At 61.3% G+C, this 26,755-nt stretch overlaps 1 protein-coding gene across 3 annotated transcripts in view; it reads left to right on the forward strand.

Moving 5' to 3' along the window:
* The window catches only part of RAI1 (retinoic acid induced 1), a 122,162-nt gene that overhangs the window by 87,399 nt on the left and 8,008 nt on the right, over positions 1–26,755 (forward strand). For 2 of the 3 annotated variants that reach the window (XM_056136898.1, XM_056136897.1), the window contains exon 2: positions 20,201–25,781. In XM_056136898.1, coding sequence (XP_055992873.1) covers positions 20,217–25,781 — 5,565 coding nt within the window. In that variant the 5' untranslated portion in view covers positions 20,201–20,216. Of the gene's footprint in view, positions 1–10,318; positions 10,409–20,200; positions 25,782–26,755 lie in introns of those variants that run through there. The other variant, XM_056136896.1, reaches the window with a different exon arrangement.

A 26,755-nucleotide genomic window follows, 5' to 3' on the forward strand; every position in this document is an offset into this window, starting at 1 on the left:
TCTGCCAGAGAGGCACCCTTGAAGCAGGTTGTGGGGACCTCAGCACAGAAACCAGCTGCTCTTCTCACTTCAGGGAGGTGCCCATGCCCCTGCCACCTGGGCTTACTGGTGGGTGTGGGCAAGGACACCCCCGGTGAGGCAAGATGGGGCTCCCTGCAGATATGCGAGCGAGGGATATGTGCAGTTATGTGCAGATGTGTGCAGATATGCTCAGGGATGTGTGCAGATATGCACAGGGATGTGTGCAGGGATGTGTGCAGATATGCATGGGAATGTGTGCAGATATGCGCAGGAATGTGTGCAGATATGCACAAGGATGTGTACAGGGATTTGTGCAGATATGCATGGGGATGTGTGCAGGGATGTGTGCAGATATGCATGGGGATGTGTGCAGATATGCATGGGAATGTGTGCAGATATGTGCAGAGATGTGTGCAACAGCCAAGGCTGGGCTCGACCAGGTGCTTCTGTGAGGAAACTAACACGGAGCCAGTGAGGCCTGAGAGCAGCACCAGGGAGCCCAGTTTTGAGGTGGTGGAGCTCCTGAAGGGCCTGGATTGGATACTGGGATGCCTGGCAGAAGGGAGGAAGGCACGATAGGACGAGGTCTGTGGAGTGCAGGGGCCACAGGGCCCTGATCCAGCAGAGCAGAGAGGGTCGGGGGCTGGAAAGAAGCAGGACCTTGCCCTCAGGAGGTGGCCTGGGTTCTGGGAAGAGAAAATGTTATCCAGATGGGGAGATGACAGTCAGCTGGGCATGGGCTTCATGGGCCCTGCCCCAGGCTGATTTCCCTGGCACCTCATGGTGCCACAAACGCCGCCAGAAGTGACCATTGGACCGCGAGGAGGTCCTGAGCAATGCTGGGTGTGGCTCAGAAAGAAAACAGAAAAGGAAAGGTCAGCTCTGAAGAGAGTCCAGAGACAGATGGAGGCTGGTGACAGGAACGCGGACCCAGAGCCAGAGGACTCTGCTGGAACTTCCTGGGGACAGCAGGTCCTGGGGTGAGGGTCAGGGTCAGGCTAGCGGGACCACAGTCCGGGTCCTTGTCCATCTGCGGGGGGAGGTCGTCAGTCTCCCAAAGGGCAGCCGGGCTGCTGGGACTCAAGGACAAAGACAGGCGGGGGCAGGGGAAGGAGCTTGTGGCTGGGAGCTTAATGGCCCCGAAAAAAAAAAACATAAAACTGGAGAATTATGGGGAGACATAAACAGAGCTGTCAGGCACTAGCTGCGGGGAGACGGCTCAGCCGGGCAGAGGCTGGCAGAGCGGGATCCTTGCGTGTGCATAAAAAGACAGAAGTTATGAAAGGAGGGAGATTAGGAAGAAGCTGCCTCCACGCTTGGCTCCCTGTCTGAGTCCTTTCTCACGCCCTGACTGACGCCCCCGAGGCCCGCCAGGTCTGAAGCTGGGGTTCGCCTGTGGTAGCTGCACAGAGAGGGGGGCTGGAGGGAGGGCCCTGGGGCCCAGGTTAGCTGAGGGGACCAAAGACAGAGGCGTGACCGCCCTGACAATTTATGGGCGCTCACACACCCTGCCATCTTCATTTTCGCTGTTGCTGCTGATGTCATTAGCTGAGCACTAATGGGCTTAAATTTCACCTTAAACCATCGCCACTGTCCTCAGCAGATGACAAACGGCCTGCTTTCCGGCCTGCAGAGCTGCCAGCACGCTCGGCGCATGCACACCCTGCCACCTCATGTGCCCTCTGGCCCCCAGGAGAGCATCCCAGAGACCTGGGCCTGGGCCACTTAGAGGTCAGGGGGATTCCCAGGGGGCCTCTCGGAGGGGGTTTGGGGCAGACCTTTAGAGGTCCTGGGGCGGTAGGAGCCTGGAGCCTGGTGTTCCTCCTCTCTGTGGGACTGGTCAGGGTTGCACACCCTCATTTTCTTTCTTCTCTTTTGTTTGTGGTGCCAGGGATCAGGCCCAGGTCTCATGCATGCAAAGCATGTGCTTGACCGCTGGGCTGGTCGTGCCCTTTGTTTCCTAACCCAAACATCATGAACGGCAGCTGCAAAGGGGACTGTGGTCGTCAGGAATGACCTGTGGTATTTTCTTAAAGCCTCAGGGAAGTTGTATTTTGCTCAGGCTGACCAAAACAGCAATGACTTTGCTCCGGGCTGCATTCCTTCTGTCCATCTGTCCATCCATCCATCCATCCATCCATCTGTCCATCTATTCATCATTCACTCATTCATTCAACAAACACATGACCCATGAAACTGGAGCTCACTCCCATCCATCACAGACCCTGAATAGCTGTTCTCTTGGTCCCCTTAAGGGAAAACAAGTGGTGATCTCTAAGCTTGGTTTGTTTTGGCGTCTCTCTTTTTCACGGCCAGGGATCAAACCCAGGGTCTCACACATGCAAGGCGCATGCTCTACCCCCAAGCCACATCCTCAGCCCTAAATTTGGTTTATTTGAAAGGTGAAAATTTGTTTTCAGCAGTGGTTCTGAGAGTGGAAGAAGTGACAAAAGAGTTCCAGAGAACATGGCAGGAGGCTGGGGGCAGGTCACAGGGGCCCGCTAGCCCATCTGGTCCATGGGGACATTTGCCTGAAAACAGAGACAAAAATAAAGGCGGAGCCTCGCAGAAGAAACACCAGGATGAACTTGGGGAAGGGGGCTGGATGCTCCCTGTTAACATTTGCACATGTGCCTTTGTTTCCTGGTGAGGGGCAGGTGACTCACAAGCTGGCCAGGGCTTCCCCACCATCAGTCTCCCCTTTCCCGTGGGAATTTTGCTCTGTCCCAAGTCACCAGCACTAGCCCTTCAAGGCTGTACTGGAGCCTCATCCCTGCCCCGCTTCCCCAAGCCACACTGGAGAGGCCGTAGCCAGAGGGACGGCCCCACCATGCAAGTCTCAGATGTTGCCCCATGCCCACAGTGAGACAGGGTGGTACAGACCTCTAGGTGGGGGGGCTGTAGATGTGTGGGACTAGAGGTGTGTGGGGTGTGAATTCTGAGCTGCCACCCTGCCACATGGCCCCAGTGGGAGCTACGTGCCACACTTGCTCGGGTTGGCCATAGTACTGGGTGCTCTATTGAGGCCGCCTCTGGCTTTTGGGCACCGGATTGCCAGGGACTGAGAGGACGCCTGGGGAGATGGCAGGCTCACCCTTCCCTGACGCAGGACACGCGTCCGAGGGTATCAGTCACTCCGTGCTGACCATTGCAGCTCAGGTTCTTCATCTTCCCTGACACGCAAGGCCTCCTGCAGCAGGCCCTGTCTCACAGCTCACCGTCTCCCGCCCTGGGGCCGTGGTCCCCGCACGCCCACTCCCGCCTTCCTCCAGCCCACCTCGCTCGGGCTGGCCTTCTCCAGGAGGCTCTGAACCCACTTCTCTCTGCCACTCTGGCCCTGGTGTTGTGGCACTCTGTGATGACACCTGGGCTGCGTGAAGGGGAGGGTGATGGATGGATGGACAGGTGACTGGGGCTGTGAGGGTGAGTGCGTGGGTGGTCTGTGTTTTTTGTTGTTTTGTTTTGTGGTGACAGAGATCAAACTACACACATGTGAAGTGTGTGCTTTACCACTGAGCCACATCCCCAGCGGGTGGGTGGGTATGTGTGAGAACAAGGGTCAGATGATCTATGGAGACACCAGGAAGTACTTTTTTTGTTCTTTGGGTCTTTTTTTGGGGGGGAGGGGGAACCGACACACAAAGTGGTGCTCAGGGGTTTACTCCTGGCTCTGTGCTCGGGTGTGCTCAGGGATCACTCCTGGCAGGGCTAGGGGGACTATATGGGGTGCGAGGGATCAAACCCAGGTCAGAACCCAGAACTCAGAGTTCTGAGCCTGGAGTCCGCCCCTGTCCCTCAATGGCTCTTACTGTCCTTGTCTAAAGGGTACTGCCCCCCCCACCCCCGTTCTTTGACACCAAGAGGCTTTGGGGTGGGAGAGTGAAGGCAGAAGGCCAAAGCCTGCTCGTGGAGGGTGCGAGCAGGACAGGTTGGCCTGTGAGTCTCCTGCTTCCGGAGACTCGCTGATGCCTGCATTTCTCGCTTGGGTCCTGGATCTGTGCCCTGAGGAGCAGACATGGAGCCAGATCGTCCCGAGTGCAAATCGAACTGTAGATAGCTGCTTACCAAGAAATTCCCGTTTGCCTCCGAGCCCTAACTGTGTCCTGGCTCATGGAGGAGCGCTGGTGGTTCCTTGCACATCTCCTGTGGGCTGAAATGCAGTGCAGGGAAGTAGGCACTTGTCTCGATGCCCAGTATCCCGAGGGCACCCGGAACTATGGGTCTGAAGATCCAAATGCTCCTGCCCCAGAACCAGCCGGGGGAGTGGGCCTGGGCCACAACAGTGTTCCCCCTGGTCCCCACACTTGGTCAAACCTGCCTCCAGGAATTGCCTTGAAGTTTGTCGGTGCTGAGGCTGAGCCTGCAGCCCTACGTCAGCAAGCTGGTGCTGTGCTCAGCCTCTTCCCAGCCGTGTGCCCAGTTGTGACTGTAGCTCAGCCCCGCCCTGGGAGCACCGGGTGGGAATGAGCAGTGAGGGTGACCATGACTAAGCACTTTCCTGCCTCTTTCCCATTGGGTCTTCGCTTGACCTTCTGAGGCTGGTCCTTGTCATTCTCCCCATTTGACGGGTGAGAAAACAGAGTCCCAGAGCGGGGGAGTGACTCACCTGAGGCCACACACTGTGTTAGCAGCTGAGTCTTGGGTACTTCATGTTCTTTCCGAAGACTCATGAGACACTGGTCTGGAAAAGGCCAGCGTGGGAGCCAGCAGAACACAGGGGCCTTTCTGAGCCCTCTTTCCATGGGCCTGGGGTTGCGGGGCCGCCAGCCAGACAGCCCAGGCTGTTCCACCCGCCTTGCCAGCCGGAGAGCACCGAGGCCAGGTCTGCTCAACCACACTGCCTGCTGGGACCCCCCCCCACCCCCAGCTCCCACCCACCTGGCCCGCCTCCCCCTCCAGCACCGACCAGTCAGGGATTTTCCTGAACTTTCCCTTCTGTTAGAAGGAATTACATAAATATTTACCTTTTAAAAATAACAGCTTACTTATCGGGCCTTCCTCTTCCAGGCACGACTCCCACAACTGCTCGTGGTCTCACCTCCACTCCACCCTTGGAGGGACTCAGGCCTTTTGCACCCAGGGGAAACTGAGACCGGGAGAACTGGGGCCTTCTTGAGGCCCCTCCCGCCCGCTGGGAATGGGGAGCTGAGATTGTGTCCAGACCTTCCTGGCCAGCCTGCCCCACAGCCCCAAGACTCGGGGCCCGCTGAAGCCTCTGCTTGTCTGTGTTCTCACATGCGTCACCCTGGCTCAAACTGATTGGGTGAAGCAGATGAATGGTGAGAATAGAGCCGAGAGGCCACGACACAAAAAATGAGTCACTCAGCCTGTAGGGGAAGCACAGGCCTCAGGTGCGGACACAGCCTCTACCAGGAGCTGGGCTGGCCCCAGATCTGGGCTTCGGTTTCCTGGCCTGCCAAAGGGAATGACCCCTGGCCTGCCTGTTGCCCGTGGCAGGATGCAGGGGGCTGGTGGCCTCACATCTCCCTCCTGGGAAGCCTGAAACCAAGCTCTTCTTCAATCATCTTGGTCCCGCCCAGAAGGGGGCAGTTATTATCCATATACTTAACATGTTTCTGTCTGTAATTGGTATCTCCTGAGCCTGGAAAACAAGTGGAACCCTTTCTGTCACGGGCAGTTTGAAGACTGCCCCTCTGCACGAAAGCCCACTCTGGCCACTATTCTGCATGTGGAATTCCCCAAAGGCACTGCCCTCAGCCCCCTCAGATGGACGTTTAGGGGATCTCCAGCTTTTCACGGCTGCAAAGGCTGCAGCCTGTTAAGGCCCCTAAAGGGCCCGGCTGGATCTGTTGGCACACGTGGTTTCGATTAGGCTCTGTATTGCCAGAGAAATTGTGCAGGCATAAGCCTTCTGCCCCCCCCCCCCAGAACAGTTACCACTCTCCTCGTCCTTCCGTCCTTGCCAGCTGGGTAGATGGCACCTACTCTGTGTCAGCATAGCCAGAGGGGCTGTTTTCTCTAAAGAAAGCTGCACAGACATTTGTCCTGAGGCCACTGTTTGTCCTGAGGCCACTGCCGGCAGGCCCACACCGTTGTGGCAGGTGATGTGACCTTAGGCAGTGGGTTCCAGGTCTTTGGGCCCAAGTTTCCTCATCCAGAAAATAGGGTGCTTAGAGAGGCATTACAGGGTTTGAGGCGCTTGTCTTTCTTTCAGCTTACCCTGGGTGGGTTTCTGGTACGCTGTATGATCCCTGAGCACCGCCAGGATTCTGGAGCACTGAGCCAAGAATAAGCCTGAGCACCACTGGGTGTGGTCCCAAAACCAAAAAAAAGAAGAAAACAAGCAAGTAGACAGGCCACGGATGGTGCCGAGGTTTTGGGGCTGTTGTGAGGATGAAGCTTATAGGTGTCGAGTGTGTGGCACACACAGCAGGCAGTGTAAGCTGGGGAGCCTGGGGAGCTCTAGGGGCTGGTGCTTGGTCTAGATTTGAGGTCAGGGAAGGGAGGAGGCTGCTGGCTTGATGGTGTCCTGATCAGGATGCTGAGTCCAGGAGGCTGGAAGTTGAAATCACTGCGAATGCAGCAATGTTAAAACTGCCTGTTATCGGTGTGTTGGCTGCCAGGAAACTCTGTCCAACGCAGAGGTCTGGACACCCGGGCCCTGCCTCCGGAGGGGCTCCTTGTTCAGCACAGGACCTGCAGCCCCTCACCAAATCCACGGGACCTTGGTCTCCCGGGCACAGGCTGCAGGTCATGCGGCCTGCTTTACTGAATCCCAGCACCCAAGCCCCAACCCCAGCAGAATCTGCATCTTATTTTTTTATTTTATATTTTTGCTTTGGGGCCACACCCAGCAGAGTTCAGGGCTTCCTACTCCTGACTCTGCACTCAGGGTTCGCTCCTGGTGGTGCTCGGGGACCATATGAGGTCTGGGGGATCGAACCCAGATTGGTCATGTGCAAGGCAAGCACCCTCCCCGCTGTCCATCTCTCAGGCCCTTATTACGACGATACATGGTGTGTGAGCCTCCAGTCAACTGAGGGAGAGAGCACCCAGCCACCAGTCTAGACCAGAGAGCCGGGGGCAGTGCTCTTCACTTTTCTTTTTGTTTTTGTCCTTTTTGTTTTGTTTTTGGGCCACACTTGGTGATGCTCAGGGCTTGCTCTCAGCTCTGAGCTCAGGAATTACTCCTGGCAGTGATGCGGAGCCATATGGGATGCCAGAGATCAAACTCGGGATGGCCGCATGCGAGGCAAGCACCCTACCCGCTGTCCTTCCACTCCTGCCTTGGAGCCCTTCCTGAAGACGCGCAGCTCTGTGTGAGACACAGTTCAAGGTTTGGCCCTTGCTCCCCGCAACACTACTGGGCTCTGGGAGTTACTTCCTCTCTGGGAGGCTTTGTTTCACCCTCTCCCTGCTAACCTTTTCCATGTGGTGTTAATAAACACCATTTTCAGGGCCTTTTCAAGGGGCTAGAGTACATGCTTTGCATGCGGGAGGCCCAGGTTTGATCCCTGACCTTGTCTGCTCCCCTGAACACCTCTAGGATTAGCCTCCTTATACTGCCAGATGAAACCTCCAATTTCTGTCCCAAGTTTAAAAAATAAGAACAGTTTTTTGTTGTTTTGTTTTTGGTTTGGGGGGGGGTCACACCTAGCAGTGCTCGGGGCTTACTCCTGGCTTTGCACTTAGGGATCACTCATGGTAGGACCTGGGGGGCCATATGGAGTACTGGGAATCAAACCCAGGCCAGCTGTGTGCAAGGCAAGTGTCCTAGCCACTGTACTATCTCTCCAACTCCATAAGAATTTAACTCAGAAATATGAAACTCGGAAAGGTTAAGTGAATTACCCAAGGCCACACAGCCAACCATGTGCAGAACTGGGTTTGAACCAGGCACCGTGGCCTAATCTTAGGTCCCTACAGCGAGAGAGACTGGGGAGGGAATTTGATGACTCCTGCACCCCAAAGCCCTCCCCGTGGGCCTCATGGGTGGCTGCAGGCTGGGCCTGTGGTCTTTCTGGAGCTGAAGCAGCCCCACTGCCTTCCATGCCATCACTGCCAAGCCACCCAGGGGTTCTGCTGTGACTCCCCAGAACAAGGCCACTCGGGTTGGCAGACGTGGCTGTGCGCAGCTGGTGGGGTTTCTCCCCCAGATGTCCGTGCCTCGGGGGCCTGGCTTTCTGGAAGGTGCTTGGTGCAGCTGGAAGCGAGCACCGACCCTCAACTTGGGAAGAGGGGACATGTCTTCACCGCGGGCGCAGAAACGGGCAGTGTGTTCACCCGGGAAGAAAACAGGAGTGCGGTTTAGACCAGCCGAATGCCGGGCTCAGACGGTTGCTGTTGCCTCGCTTCTGCTCATAAGCACCTCCACATTTCACAGCTGTGCGGAAGAGAGGAAGCCAGCCAGGATGAGGTGGCAGCCGAAAACCAAAGGCAAATATTTTCCGTCCTGAGCAAAGGCTCCCCAGACGGCTCCGGGGCAGCTGCCGGGGCTTTGCTTTCCCCAAAGGTCATTGCTTCTGGCCACCAGGCAACACGTCTGGGGGGCAGCAGGGCCTTCCAGCAAGCCAGGAGCACAGGCTGGTTTCTGCATTTGGGCCAGCCGGGGGTCCCCCGCCAGCTGTCTTCTTAAACCAGGAGTCTTGGGGAGGGGCCGTAACCGAAGCCCCAAAGTCCTCCCTGAACCCCTTGTCTTTCCCACACCCCTTTTTCGAGTCCATGGCTGTGTGAAATGGTTCCTTGGACACAGGTGGAGGTCTTGCTCACTGTGGTGAATCTGCAGCCCCAGGAGCGATGCCCCAGACCCTGCCTACACAGGGAGAGTGAGAAGAAGGAGGTGGGGGAGTTGGCAGTATCGGGCACTGAGACCCTTTCTCCAGCTCCCTGCCACACCAAGCCCTGTCCTGGTTTTCTCCAAGAAAGTTAGCCTTGCAATTTTCAGATGAGCAGAGGGTACCTTGTTGACGCCCGTCTTGTGCCTCCCAGCTCTGGGAGACTTCCTGGTGTCCCAGAAAAGGAGCCCCCCAGCCCACAGGGCCAGGCCAGGTGGAGTCAGAGAGACCCTCCCTTCTCAGCTCAGGCGCCCTGTGTGAAGCACGTGCCGAGGCCACCTCCTCCATGACCAGTTTGAGGGTCAGAGCAGAATCTAGCAGGGTGCCTTTTCTGCTGATGCGGCTGCAGTTACACTTGCACATATCTGAGTGTGCTACCAGGAACTTTCTAGGTCTTGGGGAGAGCGGGGACCCTGTGTCCAGGCTGGTTGGAAGGAAAAGCTTCCCTGAGCCAGGGTCCAGATCCCCACCCCGAAGCTGCGCCACCTCTGCATGCCACGGACTCTCCACCCCACCACCCTGGCAGGCTTCAGTAAAAACGGCTTCCTTGGGGGGAGGTAGGGGGGGCAGCCCCTCACCTTTCCTTGAGCTAAGCTGGGGAGAAACGCCCCTTGGTGCCAGACAGGCTGTGTTCTTTCCTGTCACTAAGCCGGCAGCTCCTGGCTGCTGGAATGCCCTTTCCTTTCTTGCTGGCCCCCTCTTCCCCTGGTACCCCACAGCCCCAGTCCCGTGTGGCAGGGGGTCTGAGTCTCCCCCCCCCCCCAGCTCATTCAGGAGGGAGGTGCTTCAGGGGCTGCTCCTGCGGGCCTCTAGGATTGGGCACGGGGCCGAGTCTGGAAAGCGTCAAGTGACCCATCGGTGGCTCTGGCTTTCTGGGCTCAGCTCTCCGCGGCCCCTCCTCGAGGCTTCGGGTGGGTGGCTTTGGAGAGCAGGGTAATGGGAGTGGACGTGAACTTCCTGCTGCCTCGTTCCCCCAGGAAGGGGGAGGGGTCTGCGCGGCGGCCTGCTGGGGAAGGGGCTGGGAGGGAGGGGCGAAGGTGGGCCCGGGGGCGGGCCGCCGAGGCGGAGGCGGTGGGGGAGGCTGGGGAGAGGGCCCCCCGCCCTGCGCTCCGGGCCGGGGCGCGGGTGGGGTCTCGGCTCCGAGTTGGTGTGCGGGCAAGCTGCCTTTTAAATGGTGTGTTTGTTTGGAGCGGCTTAGGGAGGAGGTTGGAGATGGGGGGAGGCAGCGCCCCACTTGGCGCCGCCGCCGCCGGAGGGTCCGTGCGTTAGCAGCGCGCGCCTCGTGGGTGCCCGGAGCCGGGTGGGCGGCGAGGTCAGGGCGAGCGCCGAGAACGGGGGTCGCCGCCCCGGGCCGCCGCCCCCGTCGCGGAGGGGGAGCTGAGCCGCCGCGCGGCCGGCGCGCGAGCGGGAGGGAGCGAGGGGAGCGAGCGCGGGGCTCCCCGCCCCCACCCCACCCGGTTCCAATATTTCGCAGAAAGGCACGCGGCGCCTAATCGGTCCTTTCCAGGCGGCGATTCGGCCGCGCGATGCCCGCGCCGGGGCGGGGGCCGCGGGCCGGGGGAGGCCGCGAGCGTCCGGAGCCGCCGAGCGAGGTGAGGAGCCGCGTCCCCGGCTGGCGCGCACCGCCGAGAGGCAGATATAGAAAGGGGGGCAGGTTAAAAATAACCCTCTCCGGCTGGGAAGCTCGCGCGCGCTCTCGCCTCGTTCGGTGCCAGAGGACTCCAGGGGAGGTGGCGTTGGGGAGGGCAGAGCGGGATTCCCCCTCCTCCGCGGGGCGGGGTGCCCGCCTGCGCGCCGCGGCTGCACGTGTGCGGGGCGAGCGCCCGGCCGGGGGGCGCCCCCTCCCCGGCCCGGCCCGGCCCGCAGCCGGGCGCGGCCGGAGGGCAGCGAGCGCGATCCATTATTTACGAGCGTTAATAGGTTTCTGGCGGGGGCGGGGGCGGGCGGGGGCCGGCGGGGCTGGCCCCGGAGGTCGCGCGTCTCCGCCCCGGCGCTCGGGGCGCGCTGCCCCGCCGGCCCCCGCCTCGCCGCCGCCCGGGTGGACGTGCGGGCCTTTGATGTCGCCCCTCGGCCTCTGTCCTCGGCGTCCTCGCCCTTCCGGAGGCGCGGGCGGGGGGCGCGGGCTCCCCGCCCCGCCCCGCGCCCCTCGCGGCCGCCGCCGCCGCCGCGTCCCCGACGCAGTCCTGGCCTCATTTATCATCATCTTTGGTCAAGTGGAGTGTGCAAGGAACAGCTGCTTCACTCGGCTGACTTCCGAGGGCGGCTGCGGCGGGAATCAGGGAGATGAATGATGGGGGCGTGGGGCCCCTCCTCCCGCCGGGCCTGCGGGCCTGCGCGCGGAGCGAGGTCGCCGTGACCTTGCCGGGGTCAGCGGGCCGGACTGCGGCGGCGGCGGCGGCGCGGCGGCGGCTTTGGTGGCGCGGCGCGGATTGGCGCAGAGGCCGGAGCGGCGGGCGGCGGGCGGCGGGCGGGGGAGCGCGAGGAGAAGGTGAAATTTTACCTGCCCCCGAGGGAGTCCTGCGGATTTTCTCCCGGCAGCAGCCGGCGCTCTGCCTTTGTCTTACACGGCTGAAACATCTGTTGCAGAGGGGCGGTGAGGCCGCAAACAACCCCCACGCCCCCCGCGCGGCTGGCTCCTGCCCGGCTCCAGCACTCCGGCGCCGCCTTAACCCTTGCCCGGCCGGCCCCCAGCCCGGGGCACCTGGGGGGCCGCCCCCGGCACCCCCACCCCGCCTTCGGAGGGGGTCGGCCGTGGCGCTGGGGAGGGAGGGCACGGCGGCTGCAGAAAGGGTTAATGGCCTCGTGGCCGACCCGAATTGCCAGACCTGGGCCCCGCTTCGTTTCAGTTACCCCAAGTAGAGACTGAATGCGCAATTAACGAAGTCGGCTTGCCAACTGGAAAGCCGGCCGCTTTCTCAGCGAGCAGAATACTCCACCAGCTGACTTGGGCTAAGCCATGCCTCGGTGCCTCTCCCTCTGCCTCTCTCCTGTCTTTCCTCTTCCCCCTCCCCCCTTCCCTCTCTCCTCTCCTCTCCTGTCTTTCCTTCTTACCCCCTTCTCTCTCTCTCTTCTTTCCCCCCTCCTCCTCTCCTCTCCTCTCCTCTCCTCTCCTCTCCTCTCCTCTCCTCTCCTCTCCTCTCCTCTCCTCTCCTCTCTCCCCCTCTTCTCTCCTCTCTCCTTCCTCCCCTCTCTCCCTCTCTGTCTCTTCCTCTCCCTCTCTCCTCCTCTCTCCTCTCCCTTCCTCCCAACCCCCTCCCTCTTTCTCTTTCTCCTTAATAATAAAATTATACCAAGCAGTTTGCGGTGTGGCAGGCGGCCAGAAAAGCGTTTCTTTAAACGCCGCTGTCTCACAATTAGGCAGCAAGAGGATTTGACACGCTGTGGCGGCCTGACAGGCGGCTTCCTCCCCTGGGGATTGCGGGGAGGAGGGGGCGCCAATTCCCTGGCTCCCCCAGGTGGAACGGCGGGCGGGGCGGCGGGCTGTGCTGTCAGGATGCTGCAGAGGGGTGTGAGAGGCAGGGAACCAGGTGGTTCCTGCCGAGGCTGGGGGCGGGGCAGGAGAAAGACCTTCCCCTCCCTCCCTTTTGACCCCCTGGCTTTGAGTTCATTTACTGTTTGACACACAGGCTTGATGCTGGAGAGAGAGCTGAGCCCCTGCTGGGCCTCCTGGCCAAGGCGCTGACCTTCTCTGGGCATCTCAGTCCCTAGACAGAACTGGGCTGGTATTCCTCCCATGTGCTCTGCTGAGGGTGGTCCATGCTGGTGAGGAGGACCGTGGTATCAGGAACCAGCCAGGCACCTGGCTCTGTTGTGACTGATGCCCACACCTGGCCAGTGGCCGGCGGTGACTCTGCAGGATGGAGATCTGAGCAGAGGGCATCTGACCGGGTGACCAGGCTCAAGCCACCTTGATCCTTGCCGGCTGCCTTCCCCCTGCCCACCTCCTCTTGGGCCCTCTCCTCTTTCAGCCCTCAGTCCTTCCTCTGGCCTCCCCTCACTCACCCTCCAGCCTGCTGGACATTGGAGCCCACCAGACAGCAGCCAGTCTGTTCAGGAGGGCCAGGACCTTTTCCTTTGTAGCTGTGGCCCCTCTGTGCCCCAGTCAGGGCAGATATGGGCCAGTGCAGTCCCCTGTGTGAGGGCAGAGTGGAAGTCTCTGCTTTCCTGCTGGGTTCTGGCCTCCAGACCTGTCTTCAGTGACCCCGGGTGGCAGCTGGCCTGTTAGCGGGGCATGAGGGGTTAGTAATGCATCCTACCCGGAGCACCCCTCTGGCACCCCTGAGCAGGCATCTTCTAGGCTTGGAGCGCCAGACTAGCCCCTGGGTGAGGCCCTGCCCGCATCAGGCTGCGCTCTGTAGGAGAGGCCCACATAGAACCTCTCTTTGGATCATGAATAGAGCACTTCCCAACGCTGAGAGCTCCTGCCCGGGCAGCCCTGAGCCCCTTGGGAAGCCAGTGGAGTGAGGGCAGCAGGCCCCGAGGGCTGCTCCGAGGGTGCTCCCAGTCCTCAGGGCCTCATTCCTGCTCCCCTCCAGTTTAACTAGTTCTCCTCGCTGGGGCCAGAGGTTTTTCCTCAGACAGGGAAGGTTCTGGTTACTCCTGTCCTCTCCCCTTCACATGAGACATCTATCTAGTGCCGCTGGCTGCTCTGCTTCCCCACCCCGGAAGGCTCTGCCTTCGCCCTGCAGAGTTCTGTCTGCATCAGTGACGTCAGCCCTGGCACCTGGGGCCTTGTGATTCAGCTTCCAGACGGGGTGGTTTTTTCTTTTTTTTTCTTTTTTGTGGAGCTTGAACCTGGGCTGCACACATACAAGGCATGTGCTTGACGTGTCTTCACACGGATGCTCTGGAACTCTGGGATATTGAGCTTTTGGGTTTTGGGCCACACAGGTGGTGTTCAGGGCTTAATCCTTGCTCTGTGCTCAGGAATCCCTCCTGGTGGTACTTAGGGAACCATATAGGGTACCAGGGGTCGAAACCAGGTTGGCTGTGTGCAAGGCAAGCGTCCTACCCACTCTACTAGAGCTCTGCTCCAAAACTTTTTACTTGGTAAAAAGTTGATTTTTCATTTATTCTAAATTTACTGTGAGGGCCACACCCTAAGGTGCTTGAGCAGGACCGAAGGGTCAAGTCCAGCTGTGCTGGGGGCAGGGGGAGCCGGGCCTACTGGACCTACTGGCCCTACCGCCCAGGGCCTGGGCCTTGAGCCACATCCTTGACCTAATGACATTTTCTTTTGTTTGGGCCACACCCGGCATGCTTAGGGCTCACTCCTGGCTCTGTTCTTGGGGATCACTCTGGGCTTGACTGCAAGGCAATCGCCTGTTCACTCACCCCAACCCCCTGATGACGTTTTAAGCTTCTCTGTTTGTTCAAAGTTCTAGCTTCTAGGCTTGCCAGCCAAGGTGCTAGAGCTGAGTGAGGAGACGCCCCACCCCACAATTCCTGCTTCACCTTCATGCCCAGCTGTGCACGCAGGTGCATTTCTCACCAGCCCAGAGGTCCTGTTCTTTGATGAATGAGGAGGCATTGGGCTCCTATACCCCCCCAAATGCAGCATGTACCTCTCTGACTCCTTGTTCTGGGTATTTTCACAGGGGTAATGGGCTATGCTACACACTCTTTATTCAATAAATATTGATTGTTCTGAGACATGGGGGGTGTAACTGAATAGGAGAAACACAAATCCCTCTTCTCCTGGCACTTTCTCCTAAGAGAGTCCAAGGAGAAAGCCTGCTGGCTGCTGTATGGCTCACACAGAGGCCGCTGGGAGCTGGAGTCAGTTTCCAACATCGTTCAGGGAAGGCCACCTAGAGTGGCTGAAGCCCACATTCTCTGGGGGTGGAATTCCCAGCAGGTTCAAAGGCCCTGAGGCACAGGAATATGAAAAGGCTTGCCTGGGTCATTGGGGGATGAGTCAGCAGTCAGCTTGGTGACCTTAATGGCTCCCACCTCCAAAAGAAATTATGGTCCAGGGGCCGGAGTGATGTACAGCAGACAGGACGTTTACCTTGTACACTGCCAACCCAGGTTCGGTCCCTGGCATCCCATAGGGTCGGTCACCCAAGCATCACCAGAAGTAATAATTCCTGAGTGAAGAGCCAGGGATAACCCCTGAGTATCACTGGGTATGGCCCCAGTACAAAAATAAGAAGAAATTATGTATGGCCCATCAGGGCACCTGGGTCTCAGGCCCAAGGCTGAGGTGAGAGGTGGGACTCTGCTGGGGGTTTTGCCTTCCTCCAAAGCCAACACACCTGGACACCACCTTATGCATGCGGTGAGTCTCTGGCGAGAGGCCACAGAATGCGAACAGAAGGGACTGAAGCTTTCCATGAGCCCTTATCACCCCGGGCCTTGATCTCGCTTCTCTGGGGGCCTAGCGTGTGGCCCAAACCCTGGGCCCTGACTTCCTGCTTCACCGCCTCACTTTCTTTACTTTGTCCTAAAAGAGGTGGGAGAGATGGTTTTCCATTGAGAAGCCAACAAAGAGATCTAAAAAACAATTACTGTCCTTAAGAGGTTGATAATTTGAGCTGGTGTGGGTACAGTGGGTAGAACACTTGCCTTGCCACAGCTGGCTTGGGTTTGATTCTAGGTTTGATCCTAGGTTCTAGAATGTTCAGGGTATCTCCTGCTGAATACCTTTCTGCTGGACACTTCTGCGGGTTGGCCTGACCCACCCAGCGACCCCTGCCTGTTGCCCTCAGCAGGTGGGTGGAGGGTAGTGCAAAGTACTCTGCGCCTGCTTTCACCCTGGCACTGTCTGCTCCCACCCAGCACTGCGGGATGTAGTCCTGTGACACCCATCATTGCTACGGAGGCCCCCGAATCAAACGGAACAGATGCCGCTGCTCGCTCCCTGCACCTGTGAGCCCACAAGTCGCCCCCACCGCACCCCCACATGGTTTGTGGCTCTCCACGCAGGCAGCGGGCTCCAAGGAACCGGGGCAGAACCCCAGGAGCTATTTCAGAAGATGCCTTCACTTGGGGGAGGGGGTGCTACAAAAGAAGGATTCCGATACATCTGCAGAGTCCTAAAGTCTGTTCTGCATTTTGTAAACCCAAGACCCCACCTCACTGGAAGCCTCTCGCCCCATGTGAGAAGGCTGATGGGGCCCCTGCTCTGAGAAGGTGGGGGTGAGCTTCCTGCCTCTGAGCTTTCATCCTGTTGCTTGTCCGCCCTTCTTCTTTTCTCCTTTTCTCCTTCCTCCCTCCCTCCCTCCTTCCCTCTCCCTCCCTCCCTCCCTCTCTCCCTCCCTCCCTCCCTCTCTTCTCAGGGTTGGACCCCAAGGCCCCACACTTGTGAGACAAGTACTCTGCCACTGACCTATAGCCCCGAGTCCTGCTTGCTCTTAATAAGCTGGAGCGGCAGCCCCCAGGCCCCTTGGAAGGGAAGGCAGGAGTGAGGAAGGATGTGCAGGGGTGCTCCACGCATGGGGACTCTTTCCTGGGGGACAGGACTCCTCAGCAGTGCTCAGAGGACATGAAGGCCATTCTGCTGCTTAGCCCCAGACTGCCACCTCAGAGCTGCACCCCAGCAGTGTGTCTGTATTTGTGTGGTGAGGGGGCATTCATGTGGGGGATGTAGCCTGAGGCCTGGCGTGTGGGAAATTGCCTTGTTTGAACCTGGGTCACCTGTGTGTGAAGCAAGTGCCCACCCTGCCTTGCTAGTGCCCCTCCCCAGGTTGCTCCTCTGGCCCCAAGCAGGCCCTCATAGCTGGGCTCCCTCTTTCCATGAACAGCCCCCCTCACACACACCCTTACTCGCTAGTCTAGACTCCCACTCTCCCAGAGGCCTGTGGGCACCAGGCTGCCTTGCCTTTGGGTCCCCCGAAAGTCCGGTTGAGCAAGGCCCTGAGGGTTTAAAACAGCCCTGAGGGACAGTGTGGGTCCGGATGGTGATTTCTTTCATCAAGGCCTCATGTTCATTACTCATCACCTGGAACCTGGAACTTCTCTGCTCCTGGATAGCCACCCCACGCCCCCGAGCTAGCCTCCTGACCCAACTCACTTCCCCTCTTCCGCTTCCCAGTCTTTAGGGGGTTGGGTTTTAAGTTTTCCCCCTGTAGCTGCAAATCAGGAAACAACCCGCTTAAGTCCGTGGGGTGGGAGCTGCGGTCTCTGAGGTGCTGCTAGGAGCAGAGAGCTCCCGGGGACAGCCGCCCCGTCAGGATGCCTGTGCTGGAGTGCAGGCAGTGACGGCAGTCAGCGGGCCCCCAAGGGGGAATTGGCCCCTTGAGTAAATGAGGCCTCGTGTGGCTCTCGAGATCTCACAGGTAAACCTGAGCTGCTGGCACCAACCTCACCTCTCGGAGCACCTTACTGTCCGCTCTGAGATGCCTGCCCGGAAATGTGGAGTCTCCCGGAAATGTGGAGTCTCCCGGTGAGGTGGGTGTGTGGACCACCCCTGGCTTGGTTACTCCCTGCTGTGAGACAAAAGGATTTCACCGTGGTTCCCTCTGAACCCCTCTTTCAGCGGAGCATCCCTACTGAGGCTCCTGGCAAGGTGGGAGCTGAGTCTGCCTGAAGGGGGCTGGGCGTGGGACCCCTGCTGCTGAGGCCTCTGAGGGCCTGGGCTTGCATCTCACTGTGCCCCCCAGATCCCCCAGTGATTGTCACGTGGAACAGTGCTCACGTGGAGGTGTTTAGAGGGAGGCTTAGGGGCGCCCAGAATGAACTCCCCGTCCTTCCTTTCCTTCTTCTCTTCATTCCCTTCTTCTCTCCTCAGTTGGGTAAGCTCAGAGTTAAAGCTTCAACTGACCGAGCTGGGGGAGACAGGCAGGTGTGGGGAGCAGGGACAGGGAGACCAGCGAGGGGGAAGCCTTCCTCCGATCTCCCACCTACGCCCCTTCTTGCTGAACCCACAGAGGCCAAAATCCCAAGCCGGCCCCTTGTCCCTTTCCTGCAAGTTCAAAGGTCACCACCTCTCTGCCAACGGCGTGCTTTCTGCCCCTCCTTTTCTGGTACTGCCTGCTTCTCTCCCCTCCTTTGTCCTTTCCAAGTGTTCTTGAAAAGTAATCATAATCATAATAATTAATAACAACGGAGCCGGCGGCCGGCCCGAGGCGGCTCTTAAAGAGGCAGCCCCCCATTTTTCTCCTGGCAGAGCTGGTGTCCCTGGCAGGCGGGGAGCGCCGATGCTGTGCCTTTGTTCACGGCCTCCCCCCCCCTCCCTGCGCGGGGCTTGGAGGGGGGTGTTGGGGTGAGCGTTTTTTTTTTTTGTGCCTCTGTTCTCCATCAGGCGCTGGGCTTCTCGTATTTTAATTGAACTGTCTTTTCTTAGAGATAGATGCTTTCTCCACATCCAGCTGCTCGTGTGTATTGGGAAACCCGCCTGTAATACAGCTCGGCTAAATTAAAAGACGCAGCAGCTGGACTGATTAAACAGGGAGGGGGACGCTGGTCAGAGCACTCTCTCTTTTTAAATAATGTTTCTGGTAATGCATTTTGGAGAATGTGAAAAAAAAAAGCTGTAGAAATGTTAATGATATCCACAGGACACTCGGCAGGAAATGAGAGCGATCTGGGACTAATAAAAGCCGAAATGTAATTTGTGCAGATATACGAGGTGCGGCCTTCCAGCCCGGCCTGGTTTGTGCATTCCAGGCCCATAAAGGCGTCTGGGGTGGGGGTGAGAGCCTTTGGCCCTGGGACTGTCCCCTCGGCAGGTCACTGTGGATTCTGTGGCCAGGGGACAGCTGAGGGCCTCCACCTCCGCCCAGGGTCCAGCTGATCTCGCTTGCCTGTGCTGTCCGGGAGCAGGAAGGGCTGATGCCTTCACTCGAGAGATTGGGTCAGCAGTTGTGGGCCATCCAGCTGGCGGAGACCTGCGGGACAGAGCCCAGTGCTTGCAGGGTCACAGCAGGCCCTTCTGGTGATGTCTGATCCACCCCATCAGGGATGGGTGAGGTGGGCCCACAGGAGGCCTGTGCGCCATGGCCCCAGGCATTGCTGCCTCTGGTCCCCCAGACAGGGCCTCTCACTTCATCACCTCAGAGCTGGATGAGGGCTTCCACCGTTCTGGGATATGGCCCAGGCTGTGCCAGCAGGCTCCTGGGGCCTGAAGGCCGTCTGTTCCCCTCCCTTAGCAGCCGCTGACACTGGCGAGGAAGAAGGTATTTCCTCCACTCCCACTCCCAAGTGTGGTCTGGGGCTCTTGGCCTTCTGGGTCATATCTGCCCCCTCCCCCACCTTCCTCCTCCCACTCCTCTCCCACTGGAGTGACCAACCCAAAGTAAGAACTGCCCCACCCCTTGTCTCTAGGTGAATCTCAAGCCCCCTCCTCCCTCCCCCCCCCCCCCCGCCCCCATGCTGACTTCCAGCCCTTCAGCAAGATTCCTATGAAACTGGAACATTCCTTGGTCCCTTTTCTCTCCTTTGAGGATCTTGGGCCTAGGGCCTACCTGTCCCTGGCAGTGGGGGGTGGGGGGGTGGCATTTGGCCTGTCTGTGGAGCCAGTTGCTCTGTCCTGAAGAGCCTGTTTCTTCTTCTTCCACCCAGTTTCATTTCTTTGTTTTTGTTTTGGGGCCACACCCAGCTGTGCTCAGCGATTACTCCTGGTTCTGCACTCAGAAATCACTCCTGGTGGGGGCTAGGGGAAACAGGTGGAGCGCCAGGGAGAGAATCCGGGTTAGCAGTGTGCGAGGCAGGCCCCTGGTTTGCTAAGTCTCCCCCGCCTAGCCCAGCCTCATTTCATCATTTCGTGACCCAGGATCCTGCTTTGAAGGGGAGGTTAGATTTAGTGCCTCCCAGGGCTCCGTCCTTAAAGTCAGACAGGCAGGTCTCGGCTTGCCCTGCCCTGCCCTGCCCCTGCCCCCTGCTGCTGGGAAGGAGGACATTCCTGCCACTGTCCCCCATGTACCTTCACAGCCTCACTCTTTGGGCCCCTGTGGCTCAGGAGCCCCCGGCAGCCTGCAGCCTGCTGTGAGACACAGACTCCAGATGGTGTGTGGCCCTGTGGGGGCAGGGGCTGCACTTCCTGGTGACCGGTGTGGCCTGGTCACATTAGAGCCCAGCCACACTGGGGCCTTGCTGGGCCTTGGACATGACAGGGCCCCCAGGACCTGGTACGGTGAGTAAGGAGCCAGCGAGGAGGCTGGCAGGTGGCAGCTCCCAGGGCCCGGGGGCTGCCTGCGTTGTGCCCCTCCGCTGTAGCCCTCCTTGGCAAGGCCCGGGTGTGGGATGTGGAGTCACGGCACCCTCCTCCCTGATGGAGGGGGGCTTGTCACTGTGCACAGCTGGGGGCGGGGGCTGCTAAGAGCTTCGGGAGAGGGGTGCACAGCCAGCTTGCCAAGCCCAGGAAACGGCCCTTCTGAATCGCTCTCCCTCTGCCCCTCCCCGCCCACCCCCTCCCCGTCCTCGCTCCCTTTCTCTTTTCGCAGATAACCAGCCCGAGTCATGCAGTCTTTTCGAGAAAGGTGTGGTTTCCATGGCAAACAACAGAACTACCAGCAGACCTCACAGGAGACATCGCGCCTGGAGAATTACAGGCAGCCGAGCCAGGCCGGGCTGAGCTGTGACCGGCAGCGGCTGCTGGCCAAGGACTATTATAACCCGCAGGCGTACCCGGGCTACGAGGGTGGGGCTGGCGCGCCCGCCAGCTCTGCCCGCAGCAAAGGCCTGGCCTCGCAGCAAGGCCTGCAGGGGAGGCCGGCCTTCCCCAGCTACAGCGCCCAGGACAGCAGCCCCTACCCAGGCCGCTACTCGGGTGAGGAGAGCATGCAGGCCTGGGGGGCCCCCCAGCCCCCACCCCCCCAGCCACAGCCCCTGCCAGGGGGGGTGGGCAAATACGATGAGAACTTGATGAAGAAGACAGCAGTCCCCCCTGGCAGGCAGTACCCAGAGCAGGGCGCCCAGCTGCCCTTCCGGAGTCACTCGCTGCACGTCCAGCCGCAGCTGCCACAGCCCCAGCAGCCCCTGTCCTACCCCAAGCTCCAAAGGCAGAAGCTGCAGAACGACATGGCCTCGCCGCTGCCCTTCCCCCCGGGCGGCCACTTCCCCCAGCACTCGCAGTCCTTCCCCACCTCCTCCACCTACTCCTCCACGGGCCAGGGCGGCGGGCAGGGGGCCCACTCCTATAAGAGTTGCACAGCGCCCTCCACCCAGCCTCATGACAGGCCGCTGACTGCCAATGCTAGCCTGGCGCCAGGCCAGCGGGTCCAGAACCTTCACGCCTATCAGTCCAGCCGCCTCGGCTTCGACCAGCAGAAGCAGCAGCAGCAGCAGCAACAGCAGCAGCAGCAGCAGCAGCAGCAGCAGCAGCAGCAACAAGCCCTCCAGAGCCGGCACCACGCCCAGGAGACCCTCCATTACCAAAACCTTGCCAAGTACCAACACTACGGGCAGCAAGGGCCAGGCTTCTGCCAGCCAGACGCCGCCGTCCGGACCCCAGACCAGTACTACCAGACCTTCAGCCCCAGCTCCAGCCACTCGCCCGCGCGCTCCGTGGGCCGCTCGCCCTCCTACAGCTCCACCCCGTCGCCGCTGATGCCCAACCTGGAGAACTTCCCCTACAACCAGCAGCCGCTCAGCACCGGCACTTTCCCCGCCGCCGGCCTCACCGACCACAGCCACTTCATGCCCCTGCTCAACCCCTCCCCCACAGACGCCACCAGCTCCGTGGACCCCCAGGTGGGAAACTGCAAACCGCTCCAGAAGGACAAGCTCCCCGAGAACCTGCTATCGGACCTCAGCCTGCAGAGCCTCACGGCGCTGACGTCGCAGGTGGAGAACATCTCCAACACCGTGCAGCAGCTGCTGCTCTCCAAGGCCGCCGGGCCACAGAAGAAGGGCGTCAAGAGCCTGGTGTCCAGGACCCCGGAGCAGCACAAGAGCCAGCACTGCAGCCCCGAGGGCAGCGGCTACTCGGCCGAGCCGGCGGGCACGCCGCTGTCGGAGCCGCTGAGCAGCACGCCGCAGTCCTCGCACGCCGAGCCGCCGGAGGCCGACTACCTGAGCGGCTCTGAGGACCCGCTGGAGCGCAGCTTCCTCTACTGCAGCCAGGCCCGCGGGAGCCCGGCCCGGGTCAACAGCAACTCGAAGGCCAAGCCGGAGTCCGTGTCCACCTGCTCCGTGACCTCCCCCGACGACATGTCCACCAAGTCCGACGACTCCTTCCAGAGCCTGCACGGCAGCCTGCCTCTCGACAGCTTCTCCAAGTTCGTGGCCGGGGAGCGGGACTGCCCACGCCTGCTGCTGAGCGCCCTGGCCCAGGAGGACCTGGCCTCGGAGATCCTGGGGCTGCAGGAGGCCATCGGGGAGAAGGGTGACAAGGCGTGGGCCGAGGCGCCCGGCCTGGCCAAGGACGCCAGCAAACCGCCTTTCTCCCTGGAGAACCACAGCGCCTGCCTGGACCCCGTGGCCAAGACGGTGTGGCCGCGCCCAGGCGAGCCGGAGGCCCTGCCCGAGTCCCTGCAGCTGGACAAAGGTGGCAGCGCCAAAGACTTCAGCCCAGAACTCTTCGAAGACCCCTCGGTCAGCTTTGCCACCCCTGACCCCAAGAAGCCGGCCGGCCCCCTCTCCTTTGGCACCAAGCCTCCCCTTGGGGCTGCCACCTCAGACCCCGCCACGGCGGCTTTCGACTGCTTCCCGGACACCACCACTGCCGCCGCCGCGGCAGGCAGTGCCAGCCCCTTTGCCTGGCCTGAGGAAGACCTGGGCGACGCCTGTCCCCGCTGGGGCCTGCACCCCGGCGAGCTTGCCAAGGGCCTGGAGCCGGGGGGGCAGACCTCGGACGTCGTGGTGGGCAAGGAGAACGCCTGTGAGGCCTCGGCCTGCCTGGGCTTCCAGGAGGAGGAGCCCCCGGGAGAGAAGGCCCCGGGGCCCCGGGACTTCAAGCAGGAGGAGGCGGGCGGGGTGAAGGAGGAGGCGGGCGGGCTGCTGCAGTGCCCCGAGGTGGGCAAGGCGGACCGGTGGCTGGAGGACAGCCGTCACTGCTGTGCCTCTGACTTCGGGGACCTGCCGCTGCTGCCGCCCACAGGCCAGAAGGAGGACCTGGAGGCGGAGGAGGAGTACTCCTCCCTGTGCGAGCTCCTGGGCAGCCCCGAGCAGAGGCCGGCCATGCAGGACCCACTGTCGCCCAAGGCCCCGCTGCTGTGCACCAAGGAGGAGGTGGGGGAGGTGCTGGACCCCAAGGCTGGCTGGGGCTCCCCCTGCCACCTCTCTGGGGAGTCCGTCATCCTGCTGGGCCCCACCGTGGGTGCCGAGTCGAAAGTGCAGAGCTGGTTCGAGGCCTCCCTGTCCCACATGAAGCCTGGGGAAGAAGGGTCTGAGGGGGCGCTGGCTCCTGGGGATCCTGCCCCCCTGGCCCCCGACGTCTCTCTGGGCCCAAAGCCCAACAAGGCCGCCGTGCCTGAGGTGCCCATTGCCAAGAAGGAGCCTGTGCCCCGCGGCAAAAGCTTACGGAGCCGCCGGGTGCAGCGAGGGCTGCCCGAGACTGAGGACTCCCCGTGCCGGGCCCCAGCGTTGCCCAAAGACCTCCTGCTCCCTGAGTCCTGCACAGGGACCCCCCAGGGACAGATGGAGGGGGTGGGGGCCCTGGGCCGGGGGGTCTCCGAAGGCTTTCCCAGGATGTGCACTCGCTCCTTCACTGCCCTGAGCGAGCCCCGCACGCCCGGTCCCCCAGGCCTGACCACCACCCCGGCCCCCCCGGACAAACTGGGGGGCAAGCAGAGAGCCGCCTTCAAGTCAGGCAAGCGGGTCGGGAAGCCCTCCCCGAAGGCAGCGTCCAGCCCCAGTAACCCGGCCGCCCTGCCCGTGGCTTCTGACAGCAGCCCCATGGGCTCCAAGACCAAGGAGACAGACTCGCCCGGCACCCCCGGGCAGGACCAGCGCTCCATGATCCTCCGCTCCCGCACCAAGACCCAGGAGGTCTTCCACGCCAAGCGGCGGAGGCCCTCAGAGGGCCGCCTCCCCGCCTGCCGCACGGCCAAGAAGCTCCTGGCCAATAACCACCTGGCAGCCTCCTTCAAGGTCTCCGGCAGCCCCCCCAAGGAGGGCAGGGTGGGCCAGCGCGCGCGGGTCCCCAAGCCGGGGGCCGCCGGCAAGCTGTCCGATCGGCCCCTTCATGCTCTCAAGCGGAAGTCGGCCTTCCTGGCTCCTGTCCCCGCCAAGAAGCGCAGCCTGGCCCTGCGGAGCAGTGGCGCCGGCGGAGATGAGGACGTGAAGGAGGAGGTGGCTGAGGGCACCCCCACCCTCTTCAAGAGGCTGGCTTCCCCCAAGAAGGCCAAGCCGGCCAAGGGAAGTGGGGAGCCTGCCGCCAAGCCCCCGCCTCCTGAGGCCCCCGACGCCTGCCTCAAGCTGGTCTCCCGGGCGGCCTTCCCAGGAGCCATGAAGACCAAGGTGCTGCCCCCGCGGAAGGGCCGGGGCCTGAAGCTGGAGGCCATCGTGCAGAAGATCACCTCTCCCAGCCTGAAGAAGTTCGCCTGCAAAGCCCCAGGGGCCTCTTCTGGGAACCCTCTGAACCCGACCCTCCTCGACAAGGACCGAGGGCTCAAGGGCACTGGGGGCAGCCCAGGGGGCGCGGAAGAAGGCCTCTTGAATGTGGGCACTGGGCCGAAGCTCCCAGCCACCCCAGGGGTCAACCCATTGTGCAGAAATGCAGCCAACAGGTCCTTAAAAGGGAAACTCCTGAGCAGTAAGAAACTGTCCTCCACTGACTGTTTCAAATCTGAGGCCTTCACGTCCGCAGAGACACTGGCGCCTGGGGCCACTACCCTGGCACCCAAGAAGAGAAGCCGGAAAGGCAGGGCTGGAGCCTTGGGACTCCCCAAAGGGCCCCTGGAGAAGCGGCCCCATCTCGGCCCATCTCTGCTCCTGACTTCCCGAGACAGGGTGGGCGTGGGCACGCACGGGGGCAGTGAGGATGGTTCTGGTGGAGGCGGCAAGAAGCCAAAGACAGAGGAGCTGGGCCTGGCCTCCCAGCCCTCTGACGGCCGGCCCTGCCAGCCCCAGACCCGGGCACAGAAGCAGCCGGGTCATGCCAACTACAGCAGCTATTCCAAGCGGAAGCGCCTCACGCGGGGCAGGGCCAAAAATGCCGCCTCCTCCCCCTGCAAGGGGCGGGCTAAGCGGCGGCGGCAGCACCAGGTGCTGCCCCTGGATCCCGCCGAGCCTGAAATCCGCCTCAAGTACATTTCCTCGTGCAAGAGGCTGCGGGCAGACAGCCGCACCCCTGCCTTCTCGCCCTTCGTGCGGGTGGAGAAGCGCGATGCATTCACCACCGTATGCACTGTTGTCAACTCCCCCGGGGATGAGCCCAAGCCTCATAGGAAGCCTTCCTCTTTCACCTCCTCGTCCTCGTCCTCATCCTCCTCTGTGGATGCAGCCGGGGCCTCCCTGGCCACGCTCCCTGGGGGCTCCGTCCTGCAGCCGCGGCCCTCCCTGCCCCTCTCTTCCACCATGCATCTGGGGCCTCTCGTTTCCAAGACCCTGAGTACCTCTTGCCTTGTTTGCTGCCTCTGCCAAAGCCCAGCCAACTTTAAGGACCTGGGGGACCTCTGTGGGCCCTACTACCCTGAGCACTGCCTCCCCAAAAAGAAGCCGAGACTCAAGGAGAAGCTGCGGCCGGAGGCCCCCTGCGAGGAGCCCCTGCCCCACGAGAGGACACTCAAAGGCTCGGAGTGCCCTGCTGCCACAGCCGGGAAGCCCCCCAGGCCGGACGGCCCGGCCGACCCCGCCAAGCAGGGCGCTCTGCGCACGAGCGCCCGGGGCCTGTCGCGGCGGCTACAGAGTTGCTACTGCTGTGATGGGCAGGGGGACGGTGGTGAGGAGGCGACCGCAGCCGACAGGAGCCGCAAGCATGAGTGCAGCAAGGAGGCGGCGGCGGCAGCGGCGGCGGAGCCTGGTGGGGACACCCAGGAGCACTGGGTGCATGAGGCCTGCGCCGTGTGGACGGGCGGGGTCTACCTGGTGGCCGGGAAGCTCTTTGGGCTGCAGGAGGCCATGAAGGTGGCCGTGGACATGGTAAGCGGCCAGCCCGGCCTGAGGTGGGAGGGCACCTGGGTTCTGCAGGGCCAGCAGGCAGACAGGCGGCCCTTTTGTCGAGAAGCTGAGGGAGGCTTCGGATACAACCAGTGCCGGACACGCTCAGCCAGCTCTGCCCCAGATGCTCCCAGCCCAGTGCTCACCTCCACCTCACCCTCCCCTGGTGCCTCCAGAGCCCCCGGGCTCCGCTTCTTGTGTCATCAGCTTAGCTGGGGGATCCCCAGAGAACAAGCACGCCCACAGAGTGGAAAGCTAAGGTGGCCTGCGAAAGTTAGGGTGCTCCCCGTCCCCGCTGCTGCCAGAGCTGCCCAGTCACCTCAGAGGTAGAGCTGGGGCTCGTGGCAGGAGCACAGCCCCTGGGGACCAAACAGGTTCTGGCGTCTGGGGAGCCCTCTGAGCAGGGGCCTGGGAAACGGCTGTGTCTACGCTCCTGGCACGAGGCGCGGCTATCTGTGGGACAGACCCCTGCTCTGCCCTTGTTGCCAGGGCACTTGGCTTCCTTTGGTCTAGGGTGGGGCATCGGGCAGGGCCTGGGGTGGTGGAGGTGTATGGGGCCCTGGACTCCATCCCAGCGCCAAGGAAAGGAAAGGAAACCCAACCCTTGTAAAACCTACTCCCCGGTTACGCCCTGGAGACACTGGAACCCAGGCCATTTCTGCTAGGGGAAGCCACACCCCCCCCCCCCCCATGGCCAGCGCTGAGCGAGGGGCAGTGGCCAAGCTGCCATCCTGTGCAGTTCCACTACCAGGCTCACTCCTGAGCAAGTGCCATGCTTCAGGCCCCTTAGGCCTAGGGCTGGTGGTCAGAGGCAGGGCCTGCGTGGGGACAGTGGGGTGAGTCTCCTCTCCCAGGGCCCCTCACACTCCTACACACACACACACACACACACACACACACACTCACACTCATACACTGATACACACATACTCTGATGCACTCACATTCTCACACAT

The sequence above is a fragment of the Sorex fumeus genome, unplaced genomic scaffold (genome assembly GCF_029834395.1).
Source record: "Sorex fumeus unplaced genomic scaffold, SorFum_2.1 ptg000122l, whole genome shotgun sequence".
Lineage (NCBI taxonomy): Eukaryota > Metazoa > Chordata > Mammalia > Eulipotyphla > Soricidae > Sorex > Sorex fumeus.